General features: G+C 41.2%; 3 protein-coding genes and 2 long non-coding RNA genes across 12 annotated transcripts; 2 read left to right on the forward strand and 3 right to left on the reverse strand.

Annotated features, from left to right (window-relative positions):
- On the reverse strand, positions 1-3909 carry usf2 (upstream transcription factor 2, c-fos interacting). Of its 4 annotated transcripts, none has more exons than XM_061267092.1 (11): positions 3773-3909; positions 3078-3121; positions 2851-2945; positions 2669-2776; positions 2363-2525; positions 2182-2269; positions 1900-1944; positions 1410-1468; positions 1257-1348; positions 1044-1172; positions 1-881 (listed from the first exon to the last, which is right to left on the reverse strand). In XM_061267092.1, exons 1-11 carry the CDS (start codon positions 3808-3810, stop codon positions 792-794), a joined length of 951 nt encoding a protein of 316 aa, XP_061123076.1. In that variant the 5' UTR covers positions 3811-3909; the 3' UTR covers positions 1-791. The 4 variants fall into 4 exon arrangements, with proteins under 4 accessions (XP_061123076.1, XP_061123078.1, XP_061123077.1 ...); XM_061267094.1 differs by having other exon boundaries at positions 1022-1172; XM_061267095.1 differs by having other exon boundaries at positions 794-934; positions 1022-1172.
- Positions 3806-20810, forward strand: LOC133144396 (lamin-A-like). 5 transcript variants are annotated; one of them, XM_061267065.1, is made up of 11 exons: positions 3806-3970; positions 4654-4797; positions 13222-13333; positions 14276-14410; positions 14869-15017; positions 15119-15255; positions 15348-15441; positions 15580-15703; positions 16173-16390; positions 16466-16646; positions 16781-17217. In XM_061267065.1, the coding sequence occupies exons 1-11, from the start codon at positions 3809-3811 to the stop codon at positions 16867-16869; spliced, it is 1545 nt and encodes a 514-aa protein (XP_061123049.1). In that variant the 5' UTR covers positions 3806-3808; the 3' UTR covers positions 16870-17217. The 5 variants fall into 5 exon arrangements, with proteins under 5 accessions (XP_061123049.1, XP_061123050.1, XP_061123053.1 ...); XM_061267066.1 differs by lacking the exons at positions 13222-13333; positions 14276-14410; positions 14869-15017; ... (4 more) ...; positions 16466-16646; positions 16781-17217 and adding exons at positions 8041-8180; positions 17930-18107; positions 18168-18269; ... (4 more) ...; positions 20500-20619; positions 20682-20810 and having other exon boundaries at positions 3809-3970; XM_061267069.1 differs by lacking the exons at positions 3806-3970; positions 4654-4797; positions 13222-13333; ... (6 more) ...; positions 16466-16646; positions 16781-17217 and adding exons at positions 4987-6677; positions 8041-8180; positions 17930-18107; ... (5 more) ...; positions 20500-20619; positions 20682-20810.
- On the reverse strand, positions 8508-12020 carry LOC133144442 (uncharacterized). Its single transcript, XR_009710690.1, has 4 exons — positions 11941-12020; positions 9629-9885; positions 8744-8787; positions 8508-8613 (listed from the first exon to the last, which is right to left on the reverse strand). It is a non-coding gene; the product is annotated as an uncharacterized LOC133144442 (long non-coding RNA).
- On the reverse strand, positions 18101-23545 carry LOC133144436 (uncharacterized). The gene is made up of 4 exons (XR_009710680.1): positions 23363-23545; positions 22866-22914; positions 18335-22321; positions 18101-18263 (listed from the first exon to the last, which is right to left on the reverse strand). It is a non-coding gene; the product is annotated as an uncharacterized LOC133144436 (long non-coding RNA).
- LOC133144430 (interleukin-6-like) lies at positions 21084-21611 on the forward strand. Its single transcript, XM_061267115.1, has 2 exons — positions 21084-21159; positions 21238-21611. Exons 1-2 carry the CDS (start codon positions 21147-21149, stop codon positions 21609-21611), a joined length of 387 nt encoding a protein of 128 aa, XP_061123099.1. The 5' UTR covers positions 21084-21146.
- Positions 23546-23735: the final 190 nt, after the last annotated feature.

Here is a 23735-nt window from a genome sequence, read left to right on the forward strand (position 1 = left end):
TACCATTTCATTCATGCTCATTGTTTTATTGCCTTCAATTAGCCGCATAGGTCCCAAACATTTCTGCGTAATTGATTAGTGGGGGAGCAATACAAACAAAAATGCCCGAGGCCAAAAAAGAGGCAGGTCTCTAGATGAGCCCTCACATTCATTAACCAGAAACTAAAGTAACCTACCTTATGTGATGCACGATAAAATGGATCTGTTCATAGCACCCGTAAACAAAACAAAAAGGATTCAAAAAATAAAATCTATACGTAAAATCTGGAAACCAGATGCCAGTGCACTCACCCCAATTACCTGAGCTAGATGTCTTGCGCTAAAAAACAAAAACAACACCGTCAAAACTATTTCACTGATTAACTGCCTTAAAAGAATAATTAAGTGTGCTGTCTGTAGACAAAGTTGATAAATTAAGTGAGTGGTACTTCCTATTCATTTGGTAGCGTCATAAAAATAACAAATACACCAAAAAGGGTGAGTTAGGAGGTGTGGCAAAATTATAAATTACAGTAAAATAAAGCTTTGTGCAAGTGTGGTGGAGCGCCGAGGTCGTTCTCCTTGAAGCAGAGGTGGTGGTGGGGGGTTCACTGGGCTATTCAGCAAATGTCAGCCAATGGCCAGCAGCATATGGAGGGAGACATTGTCTATTAGTGGTCCTTCCACTGGCCCACTTTGTGTTCAATGGGATCGAGATGGAAGTAATCACCCATGGTTATTCCTTTCCTGTAGAGTTCAGGTGAGTGGGGAAAAACGCATGTTTACGACTCGACAGGTGTCCGGTCCGTTTATCACTGGGCTGTTGAGTCTCCGTTGAGTTCGACGCCGTGCTGCTGTAGCTGCGCTCGAAGCAGCGCGTTGTCGCTCTTGAGTTCCTCAAGCTGGAAATGTTACAAGGCAGAGAGGACCATTCTGAATACAGTGCCAACGTTGACTGGGAAAAAAAAAACAATGTCGAACCAAAATAAATATATTTAAGGGGTGACAAAGTTTCAGTGCTGTTTGGTGACTGGACGCGTACCACACTAAACGATTTTGTTAACCTGTTGTCGAAGCAGTTCGTTGTCCAGCTCGATTCGCTCCACTTCTTTGCAGCTCTCCTGCAGTCGTTGGTTATTCTGACGCAGCTCTCTGATGTAATCGCAAGCTTTGGACAGGATGCCTCCTTTACTCTAGGGAGGGAATAATAAGGCAGAAATGAGTCAGATGGAAATGTTAATCATATGCGGTGTCCCAAGAGTTTTTGCACAACGTACAGCTCCAGTTCTATTGTCTATGTTACAGTCAGGGATGATTTTCGAAAGTGTGACGATCCAGTTGTTAATCTTGTCTCTTCTTCTTCTCTCCACTGAAAGAAGGAAATCGTTTATTAAATGATTGCAATATACTAAAAAAAAACATTGACATACCCTCATTGTGTTGCGCTCTTCTTCTTTCATCCCTTGGTGCTCGTGGACCGTCCACCTTCCTGTAAGGACACATTTTTCTTGTGGCTCCAGTTTTATCCCAAGCAAAATTAACTACAGGTAATTCCAAAAGTACATTTATACCCAAGTTAATTTTAGGAGAGACTTTCCCCGCCCCTCATCAGTCAGGCAAAATGATTACATTCTGGTAGCCTTTGAGACCACCGGCCACACTTCTTTTCTAGACCAACCTTTTTTTTTGGAAAATATATTATTTACATTCATGCCAAGAAAATAAAGGACCCACGAAGCAGGAGTTTAAATCAAACTGCAGGGATGAACCGAAAATGACGTTTATGCTAAGCACCTCAGGGACAAACACATCACACCTCACAGTATGATTACAGTATTGTGTTGTTTTGTAAACAACGGGGGTAACACTGAGGGGAGGGAATCGCAGCAGCATTGGTTCGAATGTGAAAGTTCTCCTCACCAGTTTGTGCTGCCATGCTGCAACATCTCGCTTTCACCAACGTCTCTGGGGATGGCAGGTAAGTAGGACACAGTGTGGTTTTCAGGTTTTTGATCATTTAATAAGGAACGCTATTGTTCCGCTGTTGCACTTTTGGATTTTTTTGTTTTTTTTTTTAACAAAATAAAACTTCATGGGGAGTTTGATTGAAATCATTTTAAAATGTAGGATTCAGAACGGCTTTGTGTAGAAGAGGGAGGTATTTTTTTCTCTTCCCCATGTAAAGTGACATTGTGTACTCACCCTGGGTAAGTGTGCGTGCGCGGTGCGATGGTCCGTTGAGTTGCCGACTGCAGCACATCAGGAGGGGTCATCATTACGTAGAACTGACCTGGACGCAAGCAATAAAAGCTTCATTATTATCATTATTCGACATTTTTTATTCTGTTTGAAGACCATATAAAGTGAAAGTATGTAAACAAACCTGCCCCCTGTGTGATTGTGGGCTCAGAGGTGGTTTGCACCGACACGGCTGTGGCTGTCCCGTCGGTGACAGCGGCGGCGGGAAAGTAGGCGAAACGTGTCTCTCCTCCTACCGTCTCCCCGACAGGACTGCCCCCGTTACTGAAAGGGTTCTGGATCACAGCCTGGATGGTAATGAATGAATCCATCAAAAAAAGTCATTCAATCACTGTTGAAACCACCATCATCGTATGTTTTGCTTTGTTCTTAAAATCAAATTAAAATGTCGCCGATGTAAATTCACAATAATATTTCCATGTTCACGCACCTGAGGTGCTCCTGCAAATGCTGCGGCGGAGACGACGCTAACCGCCGCAGTGGCGTCGGAGGATGGATCAATGTTGTCGTCTGTCACCTGGACGACACGATAGGTCACCTTGAGAGAGAGCAGGAACAGTGTTGGAATCATACTAGAAAGAAAACAACGGCTATTTAAATCATAGTCTTTACCTGCCCGCCATTATTGTCTGTGCGAAACTGGTACTGGACATTGTGGTCAGAGAACGCAGCCTGTGCGACAGCAGAAATGGTCCCAGCTACTTCTCCTGTAAATAAAGCAAACCAAAATTGGGCACGTCAAGTATTGCATCTTCATATATATGTCACATAATGTTAAATATTAGAACATAACATATATTCTAGAATATTCTGGCAGCAGCTTGAAATAAATATCATACCTTCCTGTAACTGCTCAATGTCGTCGGGTTCCTGTTTGTCGTGACTGCAAAAAAGTGAAAACGTTATTTTGTCCAAAGAATAACCAAATAAAGTTGACCACCGGGTGAGCGGCGCCGCCGTGTGGTCACATGAGCAAACTACATGTTAAGATAAAAAATAATAAAGTACAGTGCCGCACTGCACTATAGTGCAATAAAATTAAGTAAAATAAAACAAATCTAACTTAAAATGTAAAACCTGAATACACGATAAAGGCTAATTAAACCCAAACGTTGAGTTTGAGTCTCAAGTTCGAAATGGTACGTCTTCTTGAAATGACCTTAATACCTCCAAAACTACGCTAGTTCTGGCCTACTTAAGTACTTATAATCTCCAAAGACGTACACCCGGTAAAGTTAAACGCAATGCGGGCAAGAAAAGAATAAACATAAAACCATGCTTTAGTTGTTGCCTCGTTTTGACGTCTTGCAGTAGCCGCAATGTTACACAGTTGCTAAATTCAAAAAATAGGACAAAAATGAATTCAATGATCGCTTGGGTGTAGAAATTAAACATTGCCTTAGAGATTAGTCGTAAAACAACTCTAGAAAAAGAAGAAAAGCGTTTGCAAAGAGTCTAAACTATGGCGGCCTTGCTCGGACGGAGCCTGGCGGGCGGGCCGAACGAGAGAAACGGCTGACGGGCCGAAGCTCACCTCGCCGAGCTGTCCACACTCTGCTCCAGCATATCCATGAAGGCTCCGTCAGCGTGGGAACGAGCGATCCGCGGAGATGGAGGATGGTCACGGGGACAAACAGAGGGGTCATGTGAGGCAGACAGGCCAGGACACGTGAGGCGTCGAACGGCTGCTAAAATGGAGGCAGGCTTCCCTTTCGTCTCCACGGCTGCTTGTGTAAGCGTGCGGCCAAACCTCGCTTGTTTTCGAGCCGACACGACACAGATGCGCCGGAAATTGAACGGGACCTTTATTACAACTTTTCGGCTGTTAAAGTTTTTAAAAAGGCGTTGTTTGTGTCGTTTTTTTTTCAATGCGATTCCCGTTTTTGCGACACTGAGCCGCCGCAAAGTAGCTTTATGTGCTTAATAAAACAAGGAGTGGACTTTGTTTTAAAACATTTATCTTTAATATAATTTGTGTGTGCGTGCGAGATTAATATTTGTATTTTATATTACAATATATTACCATTACTAATAGTAATTATAGTTAATTATAGTAATTAAATATAGTAATTTACTATATTACCAAGGTAACGCATTCGGATTACTTTTACCATCAAGAGTGTCTCATCTAAGACGTGTTTGCCCTCAGACCATACGTCATAAAGCCAGATGACGTCACTGTTTCGTTTGAAAGCAGATAAAAGATTCAGATGACGTTGTAAAGCATTTAAAAAAAGGGCAGTAACAAACAAAAAAATATCTAAAGCTATTCCAATTCCTCCATAAATCTAACAAATTGACTCACCAAGAAATGGCCGACCTTAGGCAGCAGGACCAGCCGGAGGATGTGGAGATGATGTCCCAAGAAAGTAGTCCTCAACTTCAAACCTCAAACAATCCGCTCTCACCCAACAGCATCAGACGTCTCGAAGCGCAGAACGCCGGTTTGCGTTGGCACATCCCAGAGGTGGCCGTTTACGGGACGGAGCCGGCGAATTCTGTACGTCTGCAGCTAGAGGTGAAGAAGTTGAAGTACCAACTCAACGAGACGAAAGAAAGGTGAGACTTTTATCAAAAATAAACCAACAACAAAATGGAGACCAGCTATTAGTGCTGAATACAAATAGGTTAAAAAAATTGGAAACTGCAGGTTAATATGTACATTTTAGAAAAAGCAGTAAGCAATAAAACCAGTAAGCAAGTAAAAAGAGTACAAAGTCAGCAAGATAACTAATGAATCAAATCTGACTCTGTTCTTATTCAAAGTCAAAATCAAAGTCAAAGTCAGCTTTATTGTCAATCTCTCCACGTCACAACACACAAAGAGACCGAAATTACGTTTTTCTCTATCCCACGGTGACGAGACACATAACACGATAGACATACAAGTACGCGACACAATATAAAAACAAGAAGGCAAAAAATTCAAACAATCAATAGTAAGAGTGATGAATAAATAATAAATAAACAGATAACACAATAAATAAGAGGAGCAAAACGGAGCCAGCAAGCATAGCGCAAAAGTAAAAAACATCATAAACAAAAAGGCACAAACAATAAATAATAAGAGTAATAATAAATAATAAATAAACAGCTGCTGTTTATAACATCTGCATGACAACATAACATCCACCAGGTGTCAGTGCTGAGCGACAGTTACTGTGTCTCGTCACCGTGGGATGGAGGAAACGTAATTTCGATTTCTTTGTGTGTCTTGGCATGAAGGAATTGACAATAAAGATGACTCTGGTATTATTAGCCATAGGTAATGTCGTTATGTGCGTCGAAGCAAGCACCATACGTTCAGAGGACAGCAGTTTAATAAACTCACACGAGGATTCAGAGAACAAAATATATCACTTGGTTGCGTTACATCCGGGGAGCGAGAGCAGCTTCTTCGTCTCAGCTACGGTAGCCGTGCGGGACATTCTTTTAGCACAATACACAATCATGCAATTATCTACATCCTCTCCTTCTAGAACATTGCCTCTATAAAAAATATTGTTAACTAAAAAACTGTAATATACAAATGTGACATGACAGTCTATCAATAAACAATTCTGCGTAAAACTGGCAGCATAAAACTTACTGAATTAACAAATTATTCCTCTTGGAAATGCACGAAGGTACACTTGGTAATAATAACAAGTATGTAAACAACCTTAGAGCTTAACTTTTTTTTTTCAAAACGCAACTAACAAACATGCAGTTCAATCCTTGTACTTCGGATTCGGCTTAGAAATCCGACCTGAGCGAGTCACATAAGCAGAACAATTGTGTGACACTCGGGTGGGCACATCAGCTGGAGATGTTGTCGATTGCTCATTGGTGGAGTAGTGAGCAGATGGTTGAGAGAAGTGAGACGGTCGGGCATGTGGACTGGATAGAAGAGGGTCCGGCGGACTCGGAACCGGTGGTTGAGAGTGATGGTCAGAGTCGGCGTGCAAAGGTGGGGTTGGTTCAGCAACAGGAAGGATGTGACGGCGATTCCTCCTGTAGATGCCTCCGTTGGATTCAACGATGTAGGAGCGCGGCTCTTTGCAAGCCTGAACCACTTTCCCGAGGCGGTCATATCCCTCTGCAGTCTGTAACCGGACAATTTGTCCTCTCACAAGTGGCACCAGAGGGCGACTTGTTGCATCATAGTACTGCTTTTGAACAAGTCTTTTCCTTTGAAGCTGAGTAGCAACTTGTCCTGCACCCTTTATTGTAGGCACAAGCAGAGTGTTGTTGACAGGAAAGGTAGAACGTGTCTGGCGAGACATGAGACGCTGTGCAGGTGATCCAAGCGTGTTGTCTCGAGGAATGTTCCTGAGGTTGAGCAGGTTGAGAAAAACATCTGTTCCATCTCGGTGTGACTTTTCCATGAGCTGTTTGGCACTGCGGACGGCACGCTCGGCTAATCCATTTGACTGCGGGTATCCGGGACTGCTGGTAACGTGAGTAATGTCCCACTGTTTGGAAAAGTCGCGGAATCGTTGGCTAGTGTATTGCTTGCCATTATCAGAAATCAGTGTATGGGGTGCTCCATGAACAGAAAAATGTCTCTTTAGCTTTTTTATCACTGTAGCTGAAGACAAATCACGAAGCAGATCAATTTCGAACCATCCCGAGTAAGAGTCTACAAGGACTGAATACTGTTGACCATGCCATTCAAAAATGTCCGTTGCGACCGTAGACCATGGCAGGGTAGGGACAGGATGAGCTTTCAGCGGTTCCTTTTGCTGGTGTGGTCGTGTGCTATTGCATACAGCACAAGACAGTAGTACTTTTGTGATGTCCGTGTTCATGTTGGGCCAAAACACTGTACTTCTGGCTCTACATTTAGTTGATTCAAGGCCTGGGTGACCTCTATGCATAATTTGGATGTACTCTTGTTGCAGTGAGATTGGTATGACAGGTCTGTGTCCTTTAACAACAATACCTTCTTCCACTACCAACTCGTCTCTGTATGGAAAATATGGGCGGACAGAGAGCGGTGCCTGACGTTCTTTGTTAGGCCATCCATTCTGGATCACATTGCTAAGAGTTTGAAGCACTTGGTCACTGGCAGTGTGTGTTCTCAGCTCTTCAAGCCTGGCTGTCGAGATAAAACTGACTGACATGACTTCAAACGAGCTGTGAGCACTAGATAATTCAGAAACTTTACCGTTTGGGGCTCTTGACAGGGTGTCGGAAAGGTACATTTGCTTGCCCTTTTTATAAACCAAGGTGATGTCAAAAGCTTGTAGACGAAGTAGCATCCTCTGCAGACGAGCTGGAGCTGTGAGGATCGGCTTCTTCAGTATAGTGACCAGAGGTTGGTGGTCTGTTTCAATGACGGTGTGCTTGCCATAGATGTAGTCCTTAAACTTAGTGCATGCAAAAAGTTTGATCTCTTGTGCACGATCCAGTATTTTCTTCAGATTAGCATCATGTTCTGCAGCATCGCGACCTCCCACAATGATGTCGTCGACTATGACAGCACATGGGTAACCGGCAAACAGTTGTTCCATTGAGCTTTGGAAAACTTCACTTGCTGAGTTGATGCCAAATGGCATGCGGAGAAATCGGTAGCGCCCAAAAGGTGTGCTGAATGTTGTCAACATGGATGACTTTTGATCTAGCTTTATTTGCCAAAAGGAGTTCTTGGCATCAAGCACCGAAAACAGGGTGGCACCTGACATTTTGCTGGATACGTCTTCCACACTACGCATCGGATAGTGGGGTCTCTTTAAAGCATTATTCAAGTCTTTGGGGTTGATGCACAGTCGTATCTCTTCTTTGTCTTTCTTGTGTGCTGCTACCATCGATGAAACCCAGTCCGTGGGCTCAGAGACGGGGCAGATGACTCCTTTGCTTGTCATGTTATCAAGTTCAGCTTTAACACGGGCCTGCATCGCCAAGGGGACACGGTGCGCTGGACGCACGACTGGCTGTACAGCTGGATCTACTACCATGGAGTAGGTGATTGGCAGTTCTCCTAATTCATCGCTGAACACATCTTTGTATTTCTCTTTGATATTTTTGACAAAGTCTGTGATAGTCTCCGTACCGACCTGGTGCACGTGAGGGCTGAATGTGACAAGTCCGAGACGCATACATGCACGAAATCCCAAAAGTGGAATAACATCACGCTCCACGAGGAAGAAGGGTAGCGTGTGTTGCTGTTCATCCAAGTAGCATGACAGTGAGACAAGACCTGCAGTTTCGACACGATAGGTCACCTTGAGAGAGAGCAGGAACAGTGTTGGAATCATACTAGAAAGAAAACAACGGCTATTTAAATCATAGTCTTTACCTGCCCGCCATTATTGTCTGTGCGAAATTGGTACTGGACATTGTGGTCAGAGAACGCAGCCTGTGCGACAGCAGAAATGGTCCCAGCTACTTCTCCTGTAAATAAAGCAAACCAAAATTGGGCACGTCAAGTATTGCATGTTCATATATGTCACATAATGTTAAATATTAGAACATAACATATATTCTAGAATATTCTGGCAGCAGCTTGAAATAAATATCATACCTTCCTGTAACTGCTCAATGTCGTCGGGTTCCTGTTTGTCGTGACTGCAAAAAAGTGAAAACGTTATTTTGTCCAAAGAATAACCAAATAAAGTTGACCACCGGGTGAGCGGCGCCGCCGTGTGGTCACATGAGCAAACTACATGTTAAGATAAAAATTAATAAAGTACAGTGCCGCACTGCACTATAGTGCAATAAAATTAAGTAAAATAAAACAAATCTAACTTAAAATGTAAAACCTGAATACATGATAAAGGCTAACTAAACCCAAACGTTGAGTTGAGTCTCAAGTTCGAAATGGTACGTCTTCTTGAAATGACCTTAACACCTCCAAAACTACGCTAGTTCTGGCCTACTTAAGTACTTATAATCTCCAAAGACGTACACCCGGTAAAGTTAAACACAATGCGGGCAAGAAAAGAATAAACATAAAACCATGCTTTAGTTGTTGCCTCGTTTTGACGTCTTGCAGTAGCCGCAATGTTACACAGTTGCTAAATTCAAAAAATAGGACAAAAATGAATTCAATGATCGCTTGGGTGTAGAAATTAAACATTGCCTTAGAGATTAGTCGTAAAACAACTCTAGAAAAAAAGAAGAGTACAAAGTCAGCAAGATAACTAATGAATCAAATCTGACTCTGTTCTTATTAGGCATAATAACATCTGCATGACAACATAACATCCACCAGGTGTCAGTGCTGAGCGACAGTTACTGTGTCTCGTCACCGTGGGATGGAGGAAACGTAATTTCGATTTCTTTGTGTGTCTTGGCATGAAGGAATTGACAATAAAGATGACTCTGGTATTATTAGCCATAGGTAATGTCGTTATGTGCGTCGAAGCAAGCACCATACGTTCAGAGGACAGCAGTTTAATAAACTCACACGAGGATTCAGAGAACAAAATATATCACTTGGTTGCGTTACATCCGGGGAGCGAGAGCAGCTTCTTCGTCTCAGCTACGGTAGCCGTGCGGGACATTCTTTTAGCACAATACACAATCATGCAATTATCTACAGGTAAAATGAACAGTTTAAAGTTGGAACATGTCGAAAGACATTCCTGTCCACAAAGCCCAGTGGAAAATAAAGATGCTGAGGAAAAGGTACTGCTGCTTTGACGTTGGGGATGTCTGGATAATCTGCAGTAAAATCGAAAACACCAAAAATAAATCCTCTATCCACATTAAAAGTAAAATAACATAGTTTATTTAAAAGTTGACAGAATTGCATTGCATGCAAAAAATATGCACATCTCTTAAAACTTGTTACAAATGTAAGGCTGTGTGTGCAATAGTTAGACAGAAATGATGACGACAGCTATTCGCTGTGCAACATACCGTTTTTTTCCGTGTATAGTGCGCAATATTTTACTAATTTATTGTCCTAAAATCTGGGGTGCGTATTACCGTTTTTTTCCGTGTATAGTGCGCAATATTTTACTAATTTATTGTCCTAAAATCTGGGGTGCGTATTATACATGGGTACAAAGAAAAAAAATTTTAATTTTTTTTTTTTTAATTTTTTTTATTATTTTTTTTTAAATAAAGTCATGGTACAACAAAACCAACAACAGGACTGACCGACAAAGTCGTGGAACAAAAAGACAGGGTGACATTACCAAAGACAGGAACAGAATGACAGTAACACATGCAATGATCCAACGGTGAGCAAGGGGCAGACAGGACTTAAATACAAAACACGTTACATCGATTGAGGTGACACAGGAAGAGCGGGGTGACACGAACAGAAACTATGGCAACCTAGACACATAGCAAAACTGGGGACGAGACATGACAAATCTCCCCCGAAATAAAACTCACCTTTCTTCTTGTTTGTTGTCAATCGCGCATCGCATTCAGCCATCCTGCCCAACACACTTAGTAAAATTCATAATTGACGACACATCGTTTGATGCGATGGTGCAATCCTCGATGGTGTGTTATTGTCAAATATTGTTTGTTTTTTAATCTCCATCGCGGACCGGACGTCATACGGAGGCCGCCATTACAGATGCGCAGAACGGTTGCGCAAGACACGTCAGCTATATAAAGAGCGAGAGTTCAGTTCTCCACCTATTAGTTTCAATTCACAGTTTAATTAGCAGTTTCAATCAGCAAATAACAAAATGCGTATTACAGGTAATATTTTATTTCACAACACTTTGCCTTGTTCCTTTCGTCTCTGCTGTTCATTTCAAACACGCTCCATACGACCGCAATGCTCTTGTATTAGACGCTCGCTCGATCACCTGCTAGTTTGCCGTCTGTCACAATGTACCCTACACAAATCCGAAACATTTGTTGCGGCTCCGAGTCACGACGAGGGGCAAGTTTTGGTTTCCAAGGGTGTTTTTATTCCTCTTCAACGTCTCTCCCATACAGAGCCGCCGTGTGCGCACGGAGCGCGGTGGTGCGTTTAGGGGCAGTCGGAGAAATCAACGCCAACAAAAAAAATGATATCCAGCCTAGTTAAGACCATACCAAAGACTTTAAAAATGGGACCCATTGCCTCCCTGCGTGTGTGACGATCTTTGGGACTTAAAAAAAAAAAAAAAAATTAAAAAAGAAATTTAAAAAAATTCATAAAAATTGGGTGTTTTCTAAACAGAAATTACTTTGACACTAATAAAACCACCAGGTTGTCAGACGTAGTAGCTCAACAAAACTTGAGTTCCCCGTTATTGAAGAACTCCAGGGAGAAAGACGCCATGCATTTCTGCCGTAAAGAAATTAAAAAGGCGGCCGTAGGTTTATTGACTTTATAAACGTAACCACTTAAACGAAACACATGGCAACTTATAGAACAAATGGACATTCAAACAATCTTAACACTGTTCAAACATGCGACCTAACATATCGTCCTAATTTTGTTGTATTTCAATCACCGCCAACGTCAGAGCATCTCAACGCTAGAAGACGCCCAAACTATATAACCTCAGCGTTTGAATAAATGTTGTTACTACGCGCTATAACGAGCTGACAGTAGCAAGCGCAGATGCTAGCGTGTAACGATAGCAAAAAGACGCAAGGACCGTTTGAGGCTAGTTGCCCACACGCGCGGGCAGACAAACACTAAATGGACATAAACATGATAGTTTATAGTAGATTAGACCATGATAGTTTATAGTAGATTAGACCATCAAAGAACACATTTGGTCATTTTAATTCTTATGAGGACGACGTGTTGCTACTTACCGTCGACAGAGGCCAACATTCACGGCACGGCAGCACCGCAATGAATGTAATGTTCACGTCGTGACGCGTACATGCTCCCTTGAGGCATTTACGACAATCGGAAAATCTTAATTTCAAGTCCCTGGTGTAAGTAGCTTATTAAATTATCGTGTTTTGAGCCACGTACCTAGTCACAAAAATGACGATGTGCTGCTGGTTGAATATCAAAAGTAGAGTTTGGATTCAGCAATTGCAGTCTAGCTTGGCAGGTATTCGATGGCCGTTTAATGTTTCAAAATGTGAGGAGTTGATGAATGTTTGTTAAGAAATCAGACTCTGCTGACGTAAGGTTAGCATGATCCATTGTATTTCTTTTGAAAATTACAATAGAAAAAACACAAAAAAAAAATCAAAAAAAAAATCAGACCTATCTTGATTCGGCCAAAAACCAACTTTATTCACAGGACAGTGGTTAAAGATTCGATGTGTGGTAAGTCTCCTTTCACCTCCCCGAAGAGAGCGGAGAGTTCTTGCCTCTGGACCCACACAAAGCCACACAAAGAGAAGACCAGTAGATCAATTAGGCCGAATTTACCAATTGTTTAATCCTGACAAAGCAAGCTAATACAGGCGCCTGGGTCTCGGGTCCTTAACACAAAAACTTGTGTGCCTTCGTGACCATCAAAGACAACACATTCTTCCGGGTTGCCCAGTTTTAAAGAAACACAATATGAATATTCAAGCATGCAAAATATTGTGTGGTGATTGGTCGATGGTTGATGGTCATCTCCTCCTCGTTTGGGTTTTCCCCCTGCTCAGCACAGGTGTCTGGACCACAAAGACGAGTTGTTATTCGCGTTCCTCACCGGCCTTGAGATGTCCTCCCTGTCTGGACCTCCTGTTCCACAGTACTTTGAAGAAAACAAATTCATGTAGTCTGCCCATTCCTTTCCACTTATTAAGCGACCACACTACTACTAGAAATTATATTGATATGATTATATGTGTCTAACGCAGCCTTAATCAAATGTGTTTGCAAACTGCCGAAAGTACACAGCAAAAACTGGAGTGTTGAAATTTCAGGGTTAAACATGTCAGAGTTGATTTCAACTCTCAAAGTGTCATTTTAACACATTCTGATTAAAATGGTGTTCAGTGTTGGAGTTATTTAACAGAGTTATTCCAACCTAAGCAAATCAACTCTGTAGAGATGTAAAGTGCATCTCGGCCGAGTTAACTTGCTTGATAGGCCCCTGGGCTTCAGTCCAGGTAACCCCATGTGTTATGCCCCTGGGCTTTCAGCAGGGTGAACCCGTGCATCAATCAATAGTCTCCTGTGCGTGGCGTGGTCAACCGTCGTTTATTTCGCTGCTGGAATCAGGAATGGATGCGAAGTTGGACTTTTACACGAGAGGTAAGCTACAAAATCAAACTTGTAGGAACAATAACATTGAATTAAACATCTGCTGAGAATATTTATGTAACTTTGCTAAGCATTTTTTGTGGTTGGCACTGGACAGCGAACGTTTGGATTTTTTTTTTAATGCAATGTTAACTTCACCACTAACGTTACCACTTGCTAAAAAATAAACATTAATAAAAAAACGGTTTCCTATGTTATCCTTTGCATTTTACCAAGTCTCACGCATGCTTGAGAGGTTGTATAAACAAGGCTTCATATTTAACTGTCGAATATAGTTTGGGGCTAACGTTAGCACATGTTAACAAGCTAACTTGAAGTTCATGGCGGGTGCAATGTTTAAATAAATCAGTTTTGCCTCAAATGTAAATGTTAATTACGGTAGCATGTGCTGCAGTCACTACAGCTAGTCGCTGCCACGTTCATCAATGAGAGCGTTTCCACTGGGCCTGCTGTGGCATGTTTTAACAGCCTCCCAGCAGCTGCTGAATGTGTTTAATCTTAGACATGCAGTGAAATTAATAATGAAACAATTTCTTGCATGATACACAACGTTTATGTGAGTGTTAAATAATTATTTCTTGCATGTTAAGTGTTTACTGACATTTGTTTGTTGTTGCATGTCTCAGAAAAATGTTGATCCAGGTTCGGTATTGCCAACAGCAGAAGTATGTGAAGTTGGATGAGGTTGATGGATGTTTTGATTTTGTGCAGTTCCATGACAAAGGTTTGTTTTTGTTTTACTTATGCTTGGTTTGATATAAAGGGCAGAACAACGCCCCTTTCTTTTAAGATTTGGACTGAAAAGAGAATGTATTTTATGCAGGGGATTATCTCTGAATTTGTTTACAGTGGTGGATTAAATTATTGAATGTGAAATGAGGCAAGATCAGTGCTATCTTAAAGGTCCACTCAGATGTATCTTGTCTTTTCCAGTCATCGAGAGATTTTGCCTGCCACCTGACGCAAAATTAGTGTACAAAGATGCAACAGGGACAGAAGTTGATGAGGACATTTTCAGTGACCTTGTCAGCCAAGGCAATGTGACTCTATCAGTTTTCTCAAATGACGGTGAGAAATGTAAAGGGGTAAATTACATAATGCAATGTGTAAAACACTAATGCAAATTTATAAGTACAGAAATACAGTAAACAATTTCAATTTAATGTTTTCAGAATTAAGTCATTTAATACACTTAAAGGTGGATCAAATATTCAATATCATTCTTTGTGGTTACACAACAGGGACATTCAGCCTGACTTTTATTGAATGGTTTAAATGTCATTTTAACTGACATAAATCCAATATGAATACCAAATGTATTTTTGATTAATCTAATTCATGCCTTTAAAACAATTTCTGAAAATATTTCTGAATTGCCTATCAAGACTGAGAATCAATTGATTAAATGAGTTGAGTCTATGGTGTGCCGTTGGCTTGGTTAGATCAAAAATCTTCTATGACTTTTTGTATACTGCAAATAAACACCCCACCCCCCTTCTTTTTTTTTTTTTTTTTTTTTTTTTTAGAATTTTCCGATTGCTCCTTGTCCTCTCCATCCGATTATTCTGATTCAAGCTTCAGTTCATGTGCAAGTACATCAACTATACTCCTAGATGAGGTTCCTAGGAAGAAACCAAGACTTGAGGGCCCACTTACTGCAGCATCTGCTAGAAAGGTTGTGCTAAGTACTCACAGGTTTCTTAAAATCAACATTTGTCATCCTTAAACTCTAGAAAGGCAGTTTATCACATTTGTTTTTTTGCTTCTTTTTCAAAGTTGATTGAAGATGTCCTTGGTACCAGCTCAGGTGGTGAAGAGGTCCTCCAAGAGTATCACACAACAAAAACTCTAACAGATGCTACCAGAAGAAAGTTGGTCAATATAATAGTGGCACACATGATTGATAAACACGGGTATGTGTGTTCTATTTGTCTGTACTATCCTTTTTTTATTAACAAGTTAACTACTTGGCCCTTGTATTAATGCTAATTTGATCTTTTCTCAGGCAACTCCCAAGCAAAGCTGTTCGAGAAGAGTACGCTCTTGGGATAGTGACAGTGTTCCCGTCCCTCAAAGACCCATACTCCAAGAAAGGCTATGTATAGTCATTATTATTGTACTCTCTGTTTACATAATTTTCATGTTTTGTCTACATTACAGTAACATTTAGATTCTGAAATTTCACAGTAGCTTATGAGGTTGACATCACATTAATTTTGAATGTATTTCCATTTTAGGAACATTTCTATGATGCTGCAAGCAGCACCGGATACATTTCTTGGCGTCTGAAAACGATTCAGAGAAAGATTCGAAGAGGACATGCATCTACAAGTAGCCCCACTGGCTTTTCCCCAGGAGGAGGTCAGTCTATCTATCTATCTATCTATCTATCTATCTATCTATCTATCTATCTATCTATCTATCTATCTATCTATCTATCTATCTATCTATCTATCTATCTATCTATCTATCTATCTATCTATCTATCTATCTATCTATCTATCTATCTATCTATCTATCTCTCTCTCTATCTCTCTCTCTCGCTATCTCTCTCTCTATCTCTCTCTCTCTATCTCTCTCTCTCTCTCTCTCTATCTCTCTCTCTATCTCTCTCTCTATCTCTCTCTCTATCTCTCTCTCTATCTCTCTCTCTATCTCTCTCTCTATCTCTCTCTCTCTCTCTCTCTCTCTCTCTATCTCTCTCTCTATCTCTCTCTCTACGCAACTGTCTTTCTTTCTCTAAGTACCCCTCATTTTTCTTTCTTTCTTACAACTTCATCTAGGGTGTTTCTTGTTTTTTTTCTTGAAAGAATTGTGTGCTTTTTTTCAGGAGGCCCAAATGTGCGCAGGTCCATTGTTGTTGACCAGCAGCTTGATGGGGATGCATACCAGGAAGCCATCTCCTTGCTCAACCATACAACAGACAGTTCCGTAATTTTTCTGAAGATGAGAGAGACCTTTCAGAATCGCCAAAAACTCATCCACGACTCAGACAAAACTCAAGATATCTTCTCCATCTTCCCAAGATTCCTGGATACAAAGGGATTGGTAAGTATGAAATGGGATTTTTAGAATGCCTTGAAATGTGCTGAATGTGGTAGTAGTACATTTGCTTTCTTATAGATGAATCAAGACTTCACACTCCTGTTTGAAGAGGAGGTTTCCAACCTGCTGCTCCAGAAATGGGATCCGTTCTTCAGAGATAACGTCATCAAAGAGGCCAAGCGGCTCACCCCAACACCTGAGCTGCGCCGAATGCTGCAGGCCGCAGAGTCTCCAGGAAGTGAACTTGATGAGGCACCAAGTGAGTTTTGTTCGATAGAATTTGTTATAAGCAATTACAGTTCAATAGTCTTGTGATTAATAAAGACCGATTGATTTTATGTTACTGGACTTCAATTGTTCGTTCATTCTGTGTATTTCTTTTTCTTTTTAAAGTTGGGTTAAAGTCGATGGTGTTGAGTACAAAGGTGGACTTGTTGTTTGCAGTTCCATGGAGGAAGACATGCCAGTCTTTTGTCAAATAGATGATGTACTTCTGGTTGAAGATGACGTTTATTTTTTGACAAAAAAGCTATTTACAGAGATGTTTGTTGAACACCACCATGCCTTCAAAGTTTTACCAACTGAAGAGAGGTGTGTCATGAAAATGACTGAACTCAAATGTCACAAACCATTTGATATTCAAAGCTCATATGGTAAAGCAGATGAAAGTTTGTACATTATACCCTCGTTTATTATGTTTTAACTGACTGCATTGGGGGAAAGTTCTTAAAATAAATGGTAAGCAGATGGAGGTTTGTACATTATACCCTCATGTTTTAACTGACTGCATTGGGGGAAAAGTTAAAATAAATTGTGTTTTTGAAAATGCATTTTTCTTGGAATTGTCATTTTAATGGTTGTATTGTACGGTTTTTCTTTTAACTATGTAGTGTCAATTTAACCAAATTTAGGAAGTTAAAAAGGAGCTTTGATATAATGTAAATCGATAGTGCTAATTTAACCCAGTTTAGAGAGTTAAAAAGGAACTCTGATATAGTGTTAATGTAACTCGATATAGTGTTAATTTAACACAGTTTAGGGAGTTAAAAAGGAACTCTGATATAGTGTTAATGTAACTCGATATAGTATTAATTTAACACAGTTTAGGGAGTTAAAAAGGAACTCTGATATAGTGTTAATGTAACTCGATATAGTGTTAATTCAACCCAGTCTAGGGAGTTAAAAAGTAACTCTGATATAGTGTTAATGTAACTCGATATAGTGTTAATTCAACCCAGTCTAGGGAGTTAAAAAGTAACTCTAGGTACAGTGTTAAATAATTAACTATTTTGAAAGTGTTAATTTAACTCTGTAGAGTGTGGAGCTATATAAACCCGCAAAAAGTGTTAAAATTGACTCTGTGGGAGTTGATTCAACACTCCAGTTTTTGCTGTGTACATTTCCCTTTACCATCCCATAGTCGCAAGTCATCAATATAAATAGCACATTTGACTGCGTCAAGGGTTTCCATGAGATCTCGCCCCATTTAATTGTCCATCCATTTTCCATATTCCCAGTTTATGTGTATATCTGTCATCTCAGGAACACAAAGAAAGAATACGATCTGTCAAGAGCGCTGCAGATGGTCAATGACTTAGAAGCCTCTGTGAACTCCAAGGACGCGTCTTTGGCGACAGCGTCAGGAAAAAACCGTCGCCTTCAGAGAAAAAACCAAAGCCTTGAGACAGAAAACCGAGATCTGACGATGCAGGTTGCCAAGGTGAATCAAATCACGATTAAATTACCGTGATGATTGTGTTAAAGTTGTTGCCACGTTTAGCTCGAGACCAGCTTGGAAGATGCCCAAAATCAGCTGCAGGATGAGATGCCCAGGAGGGTGGATGGAGAGTATCGCATTCAAACCCTTAAAAAGGAGCTGGAGGTCGGACACGATTATCATCACTATCGCTTATTTAATTAATGAAAATAAAGCTGAGTCATTCTCACGTCTCACGTAGGAGTTGCGCGAGGTCAAACGCCAGCACGAGTCTTGCAAGGTGGAGTTGGAAAACGCCCGCCAGGTGGGAAGCCAGAATGAACTTCACATTCATCATTTGGACCTTAGAATCTGTCTCAGCTGCAAAAGTTTAAAAAGTGTGTGTTGACTCTAGCTTGCAGCCCGTGATGAGAAAGTGAAAGATCTGGAGCAGGCTCTGTCTACAGAGAGGGACGTGAAGAAGCAGTTGGAGCAGAAGGTGGTTGAGTATCAGAAGCTAATCAATGTCCAGCTAGCGCTGGATAGTCCACACAGGAAGGAGCTTGACAGCGAGGAGGAGAGGTGTGTGTGCACAGCTTACAAACATACCACAACTTTTCCTCTCATAGCATTTAATGTCTCCACGTTTGTCCCCAGGGTACGCCCGACCACGTCGGCCAGCGGGAAGAGGAAGCGTCCCAACGAAACCGACAGCGAGGGTGTGAGCGTGCCCCTAAACGCTGAGGCTTGTACTTTCATCGCCCAGCCGGCCTCTGTTAGCGGGCAGGTCACTGTGGATGAGGTGGACGAGGACGGCAAATATGTCCGACTCCGCAATGACGGAGATGAGGTCAGTGGATGTGTCACACTGGAACATCTTACGAAATTTGCACATTTTCCAGTAACGACTAACCCAATGGTGGGCAAACCTTTTGACTCGCGGGCCGAACTGGGTTCTAAATTTAGACCGGAGGGCCGAACCAGGAGCAGATGGACGTAGTGTTTGTGTGAAGTAATATAAGCGACCTGTAAAGGTCATTGCATAAAAGATTTTGGCCTTCAGTAGGTAGTAAAGCATGGATATTCTAAACAAGTTTTTTGAAAACAAATGCATTTATTAACAGCATTAAAAAAAAAAATCACTAAAAAACTGCTATCAGTGATTCTCATAAAATACGACACTGTTATTATGAATAACAGTCTCCGTCACTTCAGTGCCTGCAGGTCAGATTAATGAAAGATGTTTATCTTCTGAGATCACATCAAACGGCAAACATTCTGACCAAATATATCATCTTGAAGAATCGGTGAAAGCATACATCCAAATAAAGTAATCAAAATGGCAACACGGTGAGGGGTATCTGAAAATCTGAGCAGAGTTTTAACTCACAAACACCTGGTAACAGAGGTGAGGAAACGGGAAACACTTGCTTAAAGTAAGCCTTAAGAACTTTACAGGTTAAGATTAGTCGCAAACAGGTGGTGCATCAATGTCCTTGAGCATCCTGCATTCTTTGAAAATGAGGATGGTCGCTAGTTTCAATCCCTGCTATGTGTACAAATCATATTCAAAATGCATTTTTTTACAACAAACTTGAGAGCCTTCATTTTCAGTGGGAACAGTGTTGTTGGTCTCCCTTTTTTGCTAGTGCGTCATAGTCTGGAGTAAAATTTGGTTGTGGCAATTCTTAGGAGAGATCCGACGAGTTGGTCCGTTTACCTCGATCTGTGACGGGTTGATGTTGACGTTCATGTGGCTGAACGTCACGTCGCGTACGTCGAGCCAAATTGGCCACTCTCTTTTAAACACTCGGCACTGTGTCCACCTTGCTTTTCCTTGGGCGACTCATTTTAATGGAAGGATTCCAGGGGAAGGTTTGTGGGTGGCTTAGCGCAAAACTGCATCTGAAAGCTGAGCGCGCGAATTACAAGAATGCTGTCGTCACAGCAAATAGAGCGCGAATGCGCCATGTCCGTACTACTGAGTACGTACACGCATTTGTGAGTGTGCACTGAGCTTTCTGACACGGCTTCCGGCAGTAAATGCGAAGGCGAGCGCTTCCCCATCTACTGGGGAAACGCAGTCATTGCAGGCAAAATGACCAAAACAAAAGGTTTAATAATACAATTCAGGGTTGGCGGGCCGGATTAAACGGTCCCGTGGGCCGGATGTGCCCCGTGGGCCGTAGTTTGCCCACCCCTGGACTAACCTGTTGAGATGAATTTCAACTATTAGGATCAGAATTTGGGGAACTGGCAGGTGAAGCGCCAGGTTGGATCTTCTGCTCCCATCGCATTCAAGTTTCCCGCAGAGTTCATCCTGAAGGCCGGCCAGAGAGTCACGGTAATCAATCTTATCTGGAAGATCTCAGATACAAGGTGCTCAATATTTCAATGACCTTTACATGCTGATCAGATCTGGGCGGCTGACGCTGGCGGAAACCACAATCCTCCCTCTGATCTAGTCTGGGAGACACAGGCCAACTGGGGAACCGGAGATCAGTTCCAGACTACCTTGATCAACACTAACGGAGAGGTGACACATCTTTCAAGCGACAAGAAGCAATATTTCTCTTTTGACGTCCGTTTTTCTTCCAGGAAATGGAGATAAGCAAAGCCACTGCCACAAATTTGGAAGATGATGATGGAAATTCCGCTTCCACCCTGGGATAGAGGAATTTCGGTTTATTTGTGTGTCAAGCAGACTTTGACTTTTGACATGGTCACATTATAAAAATATGTTATAACAATACATTAAATGGGCTTTTTTTTAATAAAATCTGCTCCGACCTGTTGTAAAATTTAATTGAAATAATTGAAATAAAGTTGTTGTTCTTTAAAAATGATTGAATTCGTGTTTTTTCATTCTGTGTAATTACATTCTGCTGTATGCACCAAAAAAAAAAAAAAAGAGTGTAATATCGGTTTCATCAGTATATAATTGAAACCGGAAGGTATTCGGAAATCCCTGCGGTCAGTAGAATATATAACGGCTGTGCAATAAGAAGTCAAGACATGTTCCACGAGAGCAGGCGGTCAAGGCAAGAGTAATCTCGACGCAACATGCCCAACATGTGTAAGTCGGGATGAATGTTTCCTGAATTTTCTTCCTCTTTTGCCATTCATTCATGATTTTCTTCTGCTTCCGCATTAGACACGCAAATTCTCGCGGTGGGCTTGGTGGCTTTTCTAGTACTGCGAGCCAATGGCGCTCCGTTGACAGAAGCGACCACCGTCTTGCCATCAAGCGACACCTCAAGTGAGGAGGAAACGGCGCCCTTACTCTTGCTTACTCTTGTCCGGCAGATGAAAAAACCAGAAGAGGTCACAGGCCTGAGTAGCAATAAGGAAGAGAGCCTATTGAGGTCACTGTACCACCCCGATGCTTTCCACAGAAAGATGACGGCGCACAACATCCTGCGGAAGCTCTACATCTTCATTGTTGACGGCGAGAGGGCGCTGAGGCGCAAAGAACGGCGAAGGGGAAAACATGCCAAGGTCTTCGCCATGTTTAGTTTATTGCGGTAGTCACGTCCGCCACGGAAGCCCGTCGGAAATGTTGGGCAAAACATGAAGTGAATTAAGGAAGTTCTTGGATCTGCACTGACGTGTCGTAACCCACTGACGGATTGATGATGTATTTGTTTTTGCATGACGCACTGAGTTTTTTTTATTTTTTTATTCTGTAGATAACCTATTTATTGCTCATTCAAAAAAGCCATTGTGAGTCTAAGACCTTATTTATTGCAAACAGTAATATGAATTATTTAAAGAGGATATTTATTACATGTTATTGTTTTTATACTTGAAGGCATGATAATTATATTTATTTTTTAAACTGAATGTATTTTTAAAACATGAATAAAACTATTTGCTTACTTGTGAATTGAACTGCTTGATTTATAACACTTTGGCAGGTGTCTTTTGAGAATTTCACTTATTAGATTGAACTACAGAAATCTCTTTTTATGAGATTCAAATACATCGTATATATATATTTGCAAAACTGAAATATCGTAAGGCCACTTATGGGCTTTACTGTCAGACATTTATTGACAAAAACATGGAACAGACTTCAAGACAATGTCGTAAGACTCGTAACAATAACAAATAAATATCTCAGACCAAATTGACACTTTATATACTGACATTGACTTTCATGTGGCCAACTCGTCGTGGTCTTCGGGTGGAGGTTGTTGATGCAGGTGCACGTCATCCTTCTTCAACCCCAAAGTAAACTGAAACGAAGCAAAAACAGCCAACGATATGTCATTGTTGTTTTTGACTTAATCTGCCATTTTTTTTTAAGGTTCTCTTTCTACATATTTACCAAACACAAGCGATACATTAACTTTAATACAAAAAAAGGGCACTACCTCAATTACAACTTAGAAAACAGTTTGACTGAAATGGTAGTCATTCAATAAATAAATATACGCATGTTTTCTTTTTCAAATTGCAGCCTTTGCGGTTTTGAAAATTGCAGTTGATCACATAGCAACGTCGACTTGAATTCTATTCATCTCTCAGTTGTAATGCACAGACAGACACACGAGAGAAAACGCTGACACAGAAGCAGTGGATGACGCAAATCAGTGTTGCCACTTGTCAGCAGTTCCTTCGAATTATGCCAACAATTCAGTGGTATCTTTCCACACGCACGCATTGCAACACCGGCCATTTGCCCTTTGATACCAGTTTAACAGCTCATCATCAAATATTTATTTGGCATGAGATTCGTTCATTTTGGGGTGAAATGTTTTCAATGTGTTCAAGTCATACCCCAAGACTGAAGGCTCCGGTATTCCTGGATCTGCTCCTCGTTTGAAGCCTGTTAAACGAAACACACACAAAAAATTAGAACAAATAAACATGGGGTGGATATAATAAGTATGAGTGGCATTTGATGAACTTTTATTTTGGCCTTGAGACAGCATCAGTCAGGTTCTGAAAAAAATACCTGAGTCGAGCAGGACATTTATTTCCCAGCCTTCCATTCAGTGATTTATTTATTAGCAGTGAGAACACACCACAATTGTGCAACCCTTCAAGCAATTACATCTTCAAACTGTCCAAATGAGGGGAATGGAATTAACAAAGTGATGACAAAAGTTTCCGATGTGGCAATTGGAAAGTTTTCGGACGGATGAGGAGTCACAACGAGAACGTTTGAACTACCGGACAGTCAAAATCAGGTTAAGGGTGAACACGCTAATGCTAACTAGCTGCAACCTGCGGGTTTTAAAGCGACTAACATATTTCACGCCTTTTATACTAACCCAAGTACAGCACTGTAGGAATAAATCCCCATCGGATGACGAATTGTCCACACTGGAACAGTTGCTGCAGCCGCTGTTTGGTCTCTTTACTTAATTTTGCCATTTTTCCTGGATGCTTTTGCAGCGTGATACCACAGAGTGCAACCAAGGACACGGAAGCGGAAATGAGCCATGACAGAAAAAAACAGGAAGTCTAGCTTCGTGTCGCCGTCTTGTGGATGGAAGAGGTAACTGCGTGTTTTTCCTGTTCAGTATTTCAGTACATTTTCTATTTACTATTTTTGTATCTAAACAAAAAAAATAAACTACCAAGACGTTACATGTTGAGTTAATTACTTTTTTTTTTTGCATTAATAGTTATAGTAGTTTTCAG

The sequence above is a fragment of the Syngnathus typhle genome, linkage group LG20, assembly GCF_033458585.1.
Source record: "Syngnathus typhle isolate RoL2023-S1 ecotype Sweden linkage group LG20, RoL_Styp_1.0, whole genome shotgun sequence".
Classification (NCBI taxonomy): Eukaryota; Metazoa; Chordata; class Actinopteri; order Syngnathiformes; family Syngnathidae; genus Syngnathus; species Syngnathus typhle.

What these genes read in the sequence shown, in the direction of transcription:
- LOC133144396 (XM_061267065.1), top strand. Translation starts at nt 3,809, where the DNA reads ATGAAGGCTCCGTCAGCGTGGGAACGAGCGATCCGCGGAGATGGAGGA. An exon ending in CTGCAGCATCTGCTAGAAAG is followed by an intron (nt 15,018 to 15,118) that starts GTTGTGCTAAGT and finishes TCTTTTTCAAAG; the next exon opens with TTGATTGAAGATGTCCTTGG. An exon ending in CACATGATTGATAAACACGG is followed by an intron (nt 15,256 to 15,347) that starts GTATGTGTGTTC and finishes ATCTTTTCTCAG; the next exon opens with GCAACTCCCAAGCAAAGCTG.
- usf2 (XM_061267092.1), bottom strand. Translation starts at nt 3,810, where the DNA reads ATGGATATGCTGGAGCAGAGTGTGGACAGCTCGGCGAG. An exon ending in CATTGAGCAGTTACAGGAAG is followed by an intron (nt 2,946 to 3,077) that starts GTATGATATTTA and finishes CTTTATTTACAG; the next exon opens with GAGAAGTAGCTGGGACCATT. An exon ending in TAGACAATAGAACTGGAGCT is followed by an intron (nt 1,173 to 1,256) that starts GTACGTTGTGCA and finishes TTCCCTCCCTAG; the next exon opens with AGTAAAGGAGGCATCCTGTC.